Raw genomic sequence first — 13,738 nt, 5'->3', positions numbered from 1 at the left:
ACTTGGCTAGGCTGAACTACATTTCCCACAATGCATCTCGCTATGTGTTTCCCCGTGGTGTGGGCCAGGACTGATTCTTCCAGGTGATTGATAACCTACCTGCACGGCTTCCTGAGGGAAGCAGCAATTTGTCACTACCTTCTAACAGATCTTTTTTACTTAAAAAACAAACATTATGGGGATGCCTAGTATGTACTGAACACACTGACAGGTGTTTTCTGAGGCTCTGCTACTATCATTTCCTGATTGGCTATAAACACAGAAGGTGAGTTTTGAGGAGTTTACAGAACCTGACCAAGAAACACATACCTGAGAGTTAGGTCTTCTGACTTCAGGTCTGTGCTGCTATTAAAGTCCTTTTGTTTTTGAACAACATTTTATTCCCAGGTTTTTTTTTGGAAGATTAGACCGAATACCAGCTCTTTGCTGATTCCATCAATCATTCTAAATATACAACACAGTCTGGCAGATACATAATCTGCCTTCAAATTTTTCCATCAGGATCCACAGTTGGTCATTTATTTGAGGTTCCAAATTACTGAACTTTACCAGTTTTCCTTAGATCTACGGTTTCTTTCTTTAGTTATCATTGTAAATGTCTTGACTATCTCCTTCAGAACATCTGTCCTGGTCAAAAACATGTGTTTCTAACATTGTTTTATCTCCATGAGTTTCTATTAAAGTATCATGTGTCTGACTTGCTTTTAGTTCAACTTACGTAAAATCTGCTGGGCTTTGCTCTGAATAACAGTAACACATCTTTATGCTGGCAGCAAACATTTTATGCTGGCGAGCCGTCTACTCTCTCGCCCCAGCTGCAGGCTAAGATTGACGGGCTGACCTTGAAAGAGAGTTCGGCTGGGGTAAAATGAAACATGTTGCAACATGTCCCCCCATGATGACTCCTGCCCCGCTTGCCTTCCCAAACCTCACCAGAAAGGAGGATCATTATTTCATAGTCGCACCTGGTAACTTGACACCCGCTGACACCTTTCTACTGTTTATTTCCAATGTCTCAATTTTCCACTCTTCTAAAGGGTTTAGTGTCATCTGAAAGCTTGGCACTTTCCCCTTGTGCCCAGGGCTGCAGATGACTGATAAAAACATTAAATAAAACCCATCTTAGTTCCAATCTCTACATAATGCTCACTATTTAAATGACTCCATTCAAAGAAGTGCCTGTTTTCCTCTATGTTTCTTCCGTCTGAACTACTTCCTTCCCCTGGACAAAACTCATCTCTTCCAGTTCCAGTGTGTCTTAGCTGTCTCAGGGCAAGGGAGGGGAAGATTGGCAAGGGTTCTGGAAGTTTAAATAAATCCTATCCACGGGCTCTGCCATGTCTGCTGGCTTGGTTCACCTAAACCCATCCCAGCACCTCATGAAGAGTCAGGCTTCTGTCAACGGGCCAAGTGTGACAATGGGCAAAGTCCCTACACTTCCTTGGTTCTGTTTCTTCATCTGTAAAATGAAGCAACTGGTCTCTAATGTGTGATGTTCTGTGCTTAGATAGAAAACTATGATTCTAGTAAAGCTTGATCTGTCTGATAGAAGGCAAACTATACTTTCTCAAATAGACCACGTTTGCTTAAGATTTTGGTGACTTTTCTTCTTTTGGCCTACAGAACATTTGGTACCTTCTGGATGGAACCATTTACGAATGAGGCAGATGCTGAAAGCAAGGAGGGGAGGAAATCTGGAAAATCTGAGCTACATCTCCATAACAGAAAGTACAGGGCCATGTAATCTAGCTCCTGGAGTGATTTTACACAGAAACAAAGTTTTCAAATGAGGGCTTCAGGAGAACGGTCCTCCCATATCCAGCTACAGTCTCTGGTAGGTGGCCAAAGTGGTGAGACAGTTAAATGCCGAGGGGCATAAAACCAACTGGGCCAATAAAAAGGTATGGGTTGACCCAAGTACCGAGAAGTCCTTCAAGTTATACGGACAGTGGCCACAGTCTGAATGCGCCTACCGGACCAGTGAGGTCACAGGAAGGAGTAAATGCTGTCCAGTGTAACAATGTGGGCCGGGCAGGAGGTGGGACAAACTACATAGCATATGCCTATACGTAAGGCATCCAAATTTAATTAAAAAAAAAAGAAAAAGGTCCAGGTGAAACAAAACCTCCTGTGAGACCAGAATCCACACTCATGGTACCAGTTTACCACCTATCACCTCAGAGGAATGTGAGCTGTCTGGATTTCTTTTTTGACACTTCAGTAGAAATTAAACCCCCCGTTACTCTGGGGAGTAGGGACATATGGAGAGATGTATTTCACTGGCAATGTAACATAAAAGATTCAATGTATTGGATGGATGAAATCTCTACTTGTTAGTCATAAAACTTCCACCAGAAAAACAATCCTTTTTCAGAGGATAGTAATAGTGCCCGTTCCTAGGTTCTGGTGAGGACCGATAAAAGAGACTCGCTGAAGACACTTAGCACAGCACCTCGCAAATAAATGGTGGCCAGCGTCATTATGACTATTATTAAATTATACCACATGATGGGATGCAGACTACATTCTTGCACAGAATCCCACAGAGGAGGTCTGGAAGTCAGGTATGGGGTCAGACAACAGCTCTACCATAAGCACAACAAAGGATTCGGTGCTTTCCAGATCCTGCCGCTGCCTGGGCACTGTGGGTCTCTGTGATGTGTGAAAACACAACATCTGTGACTTCTTTCCCCTTCCACACCCATTCAACCCCAACCAAAGGTCCCAGCCCTTCGATTTCAGGAAAAAGGTAGAACAAAGCATTCTAAAACCTTTACTCCCTGTGTTTCCCTCTCCTCCCAAGATTCTCAAAAACCCATTTTGAAACTAACACACCACTGGCAATCCCACCCATTATAATGATACCCCTACAAATCCTAAGGATCCTTCATAAGGAAGTGGATGTCTTTAAAAAATTCATAAAGCATCACTGGCATGCTTTGACATGACCGAACAGCTCTTCCCACAGCTTCTGTTTGTTTTCCCCTCTCTCCACCCCTCAGCTGCAGGTAAACACTGCTGTGTGGGATCATCATGTTCTATTCAGCTTTTGAAAAAACAGAATATGCGAAAATTTGAGTCCATGCTCTATTCTCAATCTTTGATATTCCCTGGGTCAAATGTGGAATCATTCTCAGTCTTCTGCAATGTAACTCTGATAAAGAACTATTTGGAATCCACGACTAAGCGAATGAACAAATGAAGAAATTTATCTTTGGAAATCAAGAAATACACAAAGACCGCAAATATTACCCTTAAGAAATTAAGTAACTTTCAAAATGGCTTCACAGGAACACGGTATTTGCTTGCTTCTAAAAAATTCAGGATAGATCATCAAATCCCGGTAAATACACACTAACCATAGGATGACAAATGAGATCATTTTAACACTTTAAAAGCAAAGCCTTTTTGAGGTATACCACTTCACCTATTTGGGGGAAACTCTGCTTTACTCATGATTAAGACATACAGAAGCAGATCTTGCTTTACAAAGGGTAAAAATCAAATGTCAGAGCTTCCTTTGAAATATGAATGACACTTGCAATGTATTTCCTTTTAAAAGCTCATTTTTTGGGGCACCTGGGTGACTCAGTCAGTTAAGCGTCTGCCTTCAGCTCAGGTCATGATCCCGGGGTCCTGAAGTTGAGCCCTGAGCCTGCTTCTCCCTCTCCCTCTGCCCCCCCCCCCCCCTCCCCCCCCCCCCCCCCCCCCCCCCCCACTGCTGGTGCACTCTCTCTAATAAACAAAATCTTTTTTTAAAAAAATAAATTCTTATTTTTCCATGCATTACGACACCTACAATGAATAATAATGTCAAGTGATATTACTAAAATATACTTAATTTGTATTACTATTTGCTTTCTCTCCCTTAAAGGGAAAGAATATAAAAGAGAAGTTACTTTATTTGTTTATACTTTGTTGTTCTAATGGCAGTAGATTGCTTAGACAGCTAACAACTTCCCTGCATGTCTTGCACGCTGTATCTTTTTCCTGGAGCAGGGGGGTTAGGGAGTGGGACAAGAAGCCCCCCCGTGCATTTGGAAGACTTGAGCAAGTAGGGGCTAAGGTGTACCCTTGATTTAATTAAGAAACACAGAAACTTCGCAGATTCCTCTTCACAGTAAAATATGAAGAAATCCTAGTTGAGGAATGAGATACAGTAATCAATCAGCTTCCCTAAAGGAAATTAAATTGATTTAATAACAGCTCCCGGACCATGCAGGATTTTCCCGTGAGTCAGGTCCAGGAGGAGAAATGCTTACCAGGGCCACGTTTTTATTTTCATATTTGCATAGATAGCGAAACTTTTATTTTTGTTCCATGGCAGGTTTTTTTTTTTACATTTATTTATTTACTTTTTCTCTTTGATCACACCCATAACAGTGGACTCAGACCCACCTATAACTGAGAGCAAATCCTAAGATGACATCAAAACAAGAAGAAGGGAATGAACCAAGATGGAAGTAGGAGGCTCTCCTGGGCAGGACTGGCAACATAATTCAGAGTCTAGAGAAAAATAAAAACACAGGGTCCATGGTTCAAAAATTATTAAGAATTTCAAGAGGGCCGCAGCAGAGCATTCAGCCAAGTGCAGGGCCTTTCTGAGCTTGGAGCTGTGCCACTAACTGCACAGGTCACAGGCCCATGAAGCTGGCCTGTGTAAGACACCTGCCGGGCTCTCTGGGTTTCTCCAGAACAGTGGAAAAGCCTTCTCCGGGAAGCAAGCAGGCTCAGCAGCATCAGTTTTTTTTGTTTTGTTTTGTTTTTTTTTTTTTTAAAGATTTTATTTATTTATTTGACAGAAATAGAGACAGCCAGCGAGAGAGGGAACACAAGCAGGGGGAGTGGGAGAGGAAGAAGCAGGCTCATAGTGGAAGAGCCTGATGTGGGGCTCGATCCCATAACGCCAGGATCACGCCCTGAGCCGAAGGCAGATGCCTAACCGCTGCGCCACCCAGGCGCCCCGAGCAGCGTCAGTTTTAAGGACAGACTCAAAGAGCTATAAATCACATCCATGGAAATGAAATAAAAACTGCTTGGAGGGGCGCCTGGGTGGCACAGCGGTTAAGCGTCTGCCTTCGGCTCAGGGCGTGATCCCGGCGTTCTGGGATCGAGCCCCGCATCAGGCTCCTCCGCTATGAGCCTGCTTCTTCCTCTCCCACTCCCCTGCTGTGTTCCCTCTCTCGCTGGCTGTCTCTATCTCTGTCGAATAAATAAATAAAATCTTTAAAAAAAAAAAAAAACTGCTTGGAGACACAGCTCTTTGCAGAAGAGGGGGATCTTGGAGATGTGTACGTTCTTACACTCCCTCTGCCTAGCAAAATGCCTGACACAAAACAGGTGCTTAATAATGGCTGAAATGCAAAATACTGCAAATGGCAACTAACATTATCATCAGCTAATCTTCTTTTCGGGAGTTCTTCCCCTGGAGACCGCTCTGCTCTTCATAGACATTTTCCTCTCCTTGCATCAAACAATACATTACCCACCCAGAATAACGTTCCAGGTTAAATCCCAGGAACTACAGCATCTTAAAATATCTAAAATCTCTGGCAGAAACAACTCCATTCTCAACCATCAACAGAGAGAGAGAGAGAGAGAACAAGTTCCCATTCACCAGCTGGAGCTGGCCAGGAGGAAGAGCTGCCATTCTCAGCAAATTATATTATCTACGGGGGACTCATGCTGAATCTTAAGTCTGAGTTGAAGGGAGTCCCTATTTCCCAGCCCACGGGTAAACTTTAAATAGCCATTAAAATGACATTTCAAAATAATAAAAGAACTCAAAGAACCGGAGGAACAAAATAAATGGTGTTGTAAAAGGAAATGGAAACATTACCATAATCAGAGCTTTTAAAAGAGACACTTTAAACATTGGTTGAACGCTGACTTGTTTACAATAGCACGCAAGGCACATTGCAAGAGCCTACTGGGGTGGGGGGGAAGCATCGGTATTTACAAGAAAGGAGAGGTGAAGAAAGCTTTTGTAAGGTCACTGGAATGACTTCCTGAAACCTAGTTTAAAAACAAAACAAAACAAAAAACACACAAAAACAACAACAAAAAAAACCAAAACACCGTTCTGGCCTTCAAGAGGATGTAAGGATTCATCTAATCTGGCTTTGCCATCCATATGCCATAGGCCCAAATACGTAACTGGAGGAAAAGAGCCCCCATCGTAGTCTATACAGGTAATAACCTAACTTCCTTATCGCTCACCATCACCAAAAAATGCACCCACCCTCTTTATACCTCAACAGTGCGGTTTTCAATGTGGGCATTTATTCCCAGTTAGTGAGATGACACCCTGTCCAGTAAGTTCTTCCCAGAAAGGAACTTCATTTAACATAGAACCCGACACGGGCCCAAGCAGAGATGAAGTACTTTTTTTTTTTTTTTTTAAGATTTTATTTGTTTATTTGACAGAGATAGAGACAGGCAGCGAGAGAGGGAACACAAGCAGGGGGAGCGGGAGAGGAAGAAGCAGGCTCATAGCGGAGGAGCCTGATGTGGGGCTCGATCCCATAACGCCAGGATCACGCCCTGAGCTGAAGGCAGGCGCTTAACCGCTGTGCCACCCAGGCGCCCCTGAGATGAAGTACTTTTTAAGTCCTCCTGATAATAACTGGCAGGTGCACCTCCCAGGCTAGAATTCAGCCTCATCGTCCAGTACTTGAGAGAAGGTGGGAGGTAGAGAGATGAACTGTGAGCCTAAAAAGGAGGGAGACCCACGGAGGCCGAGAAGTGCAGAAAACAGAGGAAGCACCCACTCGATAGAAGGAGCTCAGAACAGGGCCCACAGCCCTGGAGCGGCCGCCAGATGTACCAGATGTGCTAAGACTGTCCTCGGCAAGGGGCGCGACGGTGCTGGCTAGCGCGGGGGCTTTGCTTCTGCACAGCACTCGCAACTAGGGGGGCAGACAGCCCCTCCCGAACAGGCAAGCTACAGACTGGTCCTGGAAAAAGAGGAAAGGGTCTCTGACATCATTTGGACCAAGAGAAGCTCCTCTGCATTTTGCATACGTACCATTCACCAGGGAGGGAAGCAAAGACAAAAGAGTTTTGGTAAAAGGAAAACGTCCGAGAATTAAAAATTTTAGAAACCGTGGCATATGGTCAGTAACTAACTCTTTGAATCCTAAATTCACCCTGAAAAAAATTGCTCTTTTCCAAATGTTCTCTTTACTATTGAAAAAACTAAAGAGGAACTTCCTCACTGGAGAAAGACTTGGAAAAACCCCAGCCCTAAACTAAAAGCAGTGACCTGGGCCAGCAGCTTTCTGGCTTCCCCTTGCTATTATTAAGTACCCTTCTGTTTGACGGAGGATTTCTCCACCTCTCACCAACCATCTTTTTTCTCTCTATGTCCAGAAAAATCTGAACACCCCCGTGTTTATACTGAGCCCGTTGCTATGTAAATCATTAAAACACATGGCAAAAATCTTTCCTTTGAGAGTCAGGAGGAGAACATAACGGGGAAAGAGGAATGGCCAGCAAGAGTCCCTCTGCTGAACAGAGAAGCTGGCAAAAAGGAACAGGAGAGAAGGAAAGCAACGTGGAAAAAATGATGGTGGCCCCATCCCTTGAGTCATTTTAACCAAAGTAGGAAAACTGACATTTTCAAAGCCCCAAGGTAATGCATCTTACAGTTTGGAGTGGGGTTAACAAACCCTGGTCTTAATCTCTTTAATTCCTATGGTTTCATGACTCATCGTCCATCTGTCTACTAGTGTGTTCTTTGTATCAGCTTTTTCGCACTTCCGTAAGAATATCAAGAGATTTTTTTTTCTCCTTCCATGTGGACTCCTGTGTGTGTATTCTCCTTTTGATATCTTTTATCTTCTTATTCAATTATCACCTCAAGGTAGAACCTGAATTGTCCATTTCTTCTCCAACTCGATCATAGCATCTTGGCAGAGTTTCTTCTCTGATGAAGAGGTTTGTTCTTCAAAAACCATATCCAGGAGGTGAGAGGAAACACAGTACATTCAAAATGAATGTCAAAAAGAGCAGAGCTTCCCAGTGTTCTAATTCTAAAAATCTGGACTTGATAATTTTCCATTTTCTAATTTAAAAAATCTGGACCTGATCATTTTAATAAAGTCGATCACTTTCTGAGAGAGTTCACAATCCACATCATTCTCAAATTTCTGTTCTGCTGTTCCTAGTATTCTATTAAGTCCCTGCAAGTTTTCAAGGGTCGGATTGTCTGGGGACAAGAGATGAAATACACAACTTTTAAATACACCCTCCTTCCACTGCTATGTGTCTTGATACATGTGGGTTCACAATCACCCCCCAAAACAACTAGAGTACTCATTCTAAACTCTTTGTCCTTATTCAGAAAGAAATGGCTGAGCCCTACTAATGTTATAGAGCCTGTTTTATTCTCAGATAGAAGCAGCCAAACCATTGCAAACATGTGTTGGGTGAAAACAAGTTTGGTTGGCTCCGGACAAAGGCTTATTTTTTAAGCACAGATGGTTGAATGGCTGCTTCCTCCAACGGGTTGCCCACAGTAAAAGACAGATTCCTATTTCTAATCTATGCAAATATCTTACTCTGCAGGGCATCACAAAGACTAACTGTTTTTTTGTGTGTCAGAGTGGCAGATTCCAGGTGCTCTCAGAGACGCCAAAGCATGGCTCCACCTGAGATGCCTGGTAACTAAGATAGCAGCGAATGGCTGAAGAGTGAGTCACTAACCCGCTCCTAATGAATGCTGTCGGAGCCTTCTGTGAAACATTCCTCTGGAATCCTGCCCTACCACCACTGCTTCTTCCTTGGCTGCTCTGCCTGGAAGACGGTTTCAGTGTTCAGTTCGGACCCCGATACTTCTAGAACCTCCCAAGAAGGCTCAGATTCCCAAAGGCTCCTAATGACCACTAGCAGCATTCTTCACCTAGAGTTCAGCTCATTTATTGGTCTCTAACACCAAACCCAGCAACCCTTGAGCATTTTAAAATGGCATTCCATCCAAACCAGGTCTCCTTTGTACTCTTATCTAGTCTATATGCCCACGACCCAGGGAACGTCTCATGAATCACACTGGGTCACTTCCCAAGTATATGCCATTTTCCTCTCTCTCTCCTTTCTCCATCCATTTTCCTTTCTATACTTAACAACACTTTTCTCTCTTATCTCCTCATCTTCCCAGCTAAAGTCTTTCACTTGCTCTGACATCCCTTGGAACATTCCAGTTTTGGGGCTCCTTGGAGCAACAAAAATCTCTCAACAATAATCCAAAAATAATCCAAACAAACAAAAACCCACAACGCCTCACGTTAACCGAGCTCCTAACTTTAAACATCCTTTGCCATAAAGAGAGTACTATGTCTTAAAGTTTAGTTCCATGTGTAAGTCTAAAAACATCCTTCAAGTTTTATTTTCTTTGTTAGTTTTTCTGCTCAAAGGACAGTAACAGACTTTGCGTCAAAATCCTGGGTTGGAAAAGATTTCATTCACTCCTTATCAAAACTCATCTGAAATGAACCAAACGGAATGAGCAAAAAAGAAATTCTAAAGAAGAAGGAAAGAGGTCCTTCCTGATCTCCAGTCTCAATAACCCCTGCCATCATAAATCTCACTCCGTGCATCAATTTGAGATTTAAACACTTGCTGTGTCACTTGTGAATCCACACACTGACAGTCAAATGATCTGGCATGAAGTCTACTTACCTGGAAAATCTAAAACTGTCAAGAGCTTCGGAGGTTAACTCATTTGGTAATACCGGTAATACCGGTAATTCTGGATGAATATCAGAAGCACCAGAAGAATATTGTTTAAACAATTTACTCTCCTGATCCCCAGGCCTACACATTCCAATTCAGACTTCTGTTACAGCCCGAGAATCACACTTACAGTCAATGCTCCAGGTAACTGTGATACAGCAGGCCCTGGTCTGTTTGAGAACTACTGATCTAGTCCAACCCCCTACGCAATATGGCGGTCTCCTCTCCAAGATTCCACCCCACAGCACCTCCAGGAACCAGGGTGCTCACTCTTTTATAAGTCTGCTTGTTCCACCTTTTTATGGCTTTAATTATTAGAAACAGTGTTCCTGGGGCGCCTGCATGTCTCAGTCTGTTGAGCATCTGCCTTTGGCTCGGGTCATATCCTGGTGTCCTGGGATCGAGCCCTGCATGGGGCTCCCTGCTCAATGAGGAGTCTGCTTCTCCCTCTCTTCCCCGCTCCTGCTCTTTCTGTCTATCTCTCAAATAAACAAATAAAATCTTAAAAAAGAAAAAAAACCCAGAAACAGTGTTCCTGCGTTGAGTCAAATAACCAAAGTCTTTCAAGTCCTTGCACTTCAGTTATTACGGGCCCGAATTTTGCGCTCCAGAGCTAACACAGAATTCCCTCCCCACAAGAGTCTTCGAATTTCCAGAGGCAGCTACTGCACTCTTGCAAGTCTTCATTTTTCTAAGCTTAACCAACCTGTTTTAACGTCATAAAGCACAACTGCGGAGTCCCTCACCCGTTACTTCAGCTGACTTCCCGCGTAAGTCTGTCCAGAGTAGCAACACCTCATCTTTTCTTTCAGACTGAACTTGGCCCGACATGCGTTAACTTACAGTCCATGTTTCACCTTGTTACCCACTGCCTTGCATTTCATAGCCTGAGAGCCACGAATCGGCAAGGACTTAATAGCCTAAAGCCATGTTCCCGACCCTGTGTAAAGTGCTCGGGAGGATTCAGAGGCCAGGGAAAACTGTCCCATTCTGAGGAGTTAATGACTTCTCGCACAGAAAGGAACCTACGTAAGTGAACAAACTTGAAAATGGTGCACCACAGCCACCCAAGTGCTTCAAACGAATGACACCTGGAAGACCGAACACGGGTTTTCTGGGTCAGGCTGTGAACTATGGCCTCTGCTGACAGAAATACCACCCAGTTAACAAAAGATTTTGATTAAAAAAAAAGAAGAAGAAGAAGAAGATGGAAATTATCACTGTAAAATGTATACAAAAATTTTAAGTGCATCCTTATTTTAAAAGTTCAAAATCTAAGCAACTACACATGCCGTAGTCAAGGACCACACTGCTCCTTCTCAGTATGTCACTGGTATTGCTCCCCAGGTACCCTGAATACCATTATCCAAGTAAAAGGTGAAAAAGAGAAGGTTAATTTAATTCCCTTTATTACCAGAAAGAACCATTTGATGAGGAGATGTGCCCCCTCTGCATATTTTAGTGGAAAACTCTTACCAATAAGTGAGCCGTACTAACACCAACCAATACGGTTTCATTCATGGCACAGCCGACTTAGCAGAACTTGAGAAACGTATGCAAATCCCTCACTTTACAGATGAGGGGAAAATATCATTTCAAAGATGGCAGGCGGTTTCTTCCAGGCAAAATAGCCAATGAGTGGGAGGGGAGGACCAATCTCAGGTCTCCTCTCTACTGATGGCTTCCTGTCCCTTCGTCTGTGACCAAGGACAAGCAAAACTCTCGCCCTCTCAATGTTCTCCTCAACTCTGTTCCCATCTTTAGTTACCTTCTCAATCCTCAAATCCAAGTCTGATGCCACATTTTGCTTGGGAGCATTTTAAGGGAAAGAGTAGACCAAACAAGTATGAGGTGGTTAATTCTTTATTAAATTCTGGCACATCCATTTGACCCCCAGTCTCCAACTTCTCGGCTGCTAGACACCATATTCGACTGCCTCAGGATCACTGCGACCTTATTAGCACCACAGGGAACCCCCAGGGTGATGAGCACCACGGATTCAAACCACAATTCTAAAGCTGCAAAGCAACCGGTAAACAACCCCCAACTGCTCCACCCTGTCCCCCACTACCCACACCTGCACATACACACCCCTGCATCAACCTGCTCACCGACTTCATCTGAAGCCCCGCAGTGAATCCACACCCTTATACAGAACACGGGGAAAAAAATGCACCTACCTTGTGGCCTCTTGCTGAAGCCATGACACATTTGGCACATAGAACATGACTCCGAAGAAAAGCAGAGGCTCATTAGCAAATTTGTCCAGATGTTTCTTCAGAGGTTTCTCCAGCTCCACCCATCGTGCTTGCTGGCTCTTGCTGAGAAACCAGAGGCCGAAGTAGTGTGTCTGGATAAAAGGGGAAAATAGCATCAGTTTCTGCTCATAAGGGGTATCCCATGACTGCACAGGAAAATAAGACTCCAGCACCTCATGTCACATTTGGTTTCCCAGCTCAAACACCAGGATCCAGCTTGTACTTTCTAACTTTGGGACAAGCTCAAAGAAACCACGTGCCTCGATCTACACGGAGTATCCGATGCAGTATTTGTACCCACGGTTACTGCTTGTCCGTGTGGATCCTGACGTGCCTCTGTTCGGTAAGGGGGGGTGGGTGCAGGGTGGGGGCAGTGTTGGCTTTCCTCCTACACTCCCAAGGCTGACTTTCCCGTGCCTTCGGAATGCCTCCCGCTCTCACGTGGAACACGCTGGCAAAGGCAAACATAGTTCTTGCACCTGCTGCAAAATAACTTATTACTCAACTAAGACAAAACCTCCTGCCAACTGAAGCCTTCCCCATCTCAGACGACTTCCACACATGGTACCAGAGTTTAACAGAAAACTGATTCACTCGTTCTGAGTCCTCGTGAAGCGCTTTGAAAAACATCGGCCTCTGCCACTTCATTATACACGAACTGCCGCCAATCTCTCCCCCACCTCAAGCTTTGAGAATGGGAGGATGTCTCCACAGCTGCCACAGGAGCCCCTGGTGGCTGTTCTTGGCAGATTATGGTGGGATTTGAGAGATGAAAGTGAGATTTTCACCCTTAGACTTGAAGCCTCAACCAGTTCAGTTTTGAACAACGTGCTAAATGATTACAACAGGCACTTTTATGCATCCAATCCTGTCTTTACATTAATTCGTGCTAGGATTTCAGGATTAGCAAAACAATCACCAAAAAACAGATCACCGCTTTTGAAATATTCTTTTATATTTCAATTATAGCTTAGAACAGTTTACAGCACACCTGGAAATCTGCCTTCAAAAGAATGTTTTCATTACAATGTTTAATTTCCAAAGGCATTCTTGGGCCGATGTTCCCATTGCAGCTGGCCATCTCCTCAACGTGACCACAGATCAATCCCTGCCACAACCCTACCAAAATCTGTAATGAAAGTTTTGCCTCTGACTTCACTAGAAAACCAGACACGTCCTCGCTTATAAAGCTCCCGACCCACATATGCCATAGGATATTTCCAAATGCATGTGCCTTCAGATGAGAACAAGGACTTCATCAGCTTTGCTCCGTGATGTTCTAAAGGGCAAGTTCACAGGAGGAATCTATGAATTTCTCGAGCAACAGAATGTCAACAAACAGAGCCAAGGTTTTATTTCCATCGGCTTGGACAAATTGCTTGAGTGAATTCTGACCCTATCATTCACTTTCCAGCTTTGGTGAGTCTGTTAGTTGTTCCGATGTGACGGACGATGTAGAGGAAATGAAATGTGGCTGTAGAGGAAAACAGGCTGCGAAGTCCGTTCATCTCCCAGGGTTTGCACTCACTGTCTTAATGACTCCATACAAGCGGCTGGGCCTCCAGGGTGTGAAAGCTTTCTCATCTGTAAGATGGGGATGACTCTTACAGCCATCGCCCACAGGCTGTGAGGGACACAAATGAGATCGTGTCTTGAACCGTGCGCACGGCACACGTTACTAACTACTTCAGCAGTGGATCTTTCTGTCGCTGCTACTGTCGTCACCATCATCGCCACCATCATCATCA

The 13,738-nt window shown here is 44.0% G+C and overlaps 1 protein-coding gene across 2 annotated transcripts in view; it reads right to left on the bottom strand.

Moving 5' to 3' along the window:
- Positions 1–13,738, bottom strand: part of PTPN14 (protein tyrosine phosphatase non-receptor type 14) — a 166,003-nt gene that overhangs the window by 74,898 nt on the left and 77,367 nt on the right. For both annotated transcript variants that reach the window (XM_040636335.1, XM_008701150.2), the window contains exon 3: positions 11,913–12,082. In XM_040636335.1, coding sequence (XP_040492269.1) covers positions 11,913–12,082 — 170 coding nt within the window. The remainder of the gene's footprint in view (positions 1–11,912; positions 12,083–13,738) is intronic.

Source organism: Ursus maritimus, unplaced genomic scaffold, assembly GCF_017311325.1.
Source record: "Ursus maritimus isolate PB19 unplaced genomic scaffold, ASM1731132v1 scaffold_2, whole genome shotgun sequence".
Classification (NCBI taxonomy): domain Eukaryota; kingdom Metazoa; phylum Chordata; class Mammalia; order Carnivora; family Ursidae; genus Ursus; species Ursus maritimus.
The sequence above is the reverse complement of the archived record's forward strand: the minus strand, read 5'-3'. Positions and strand labels throughout refer to the sequence as shown.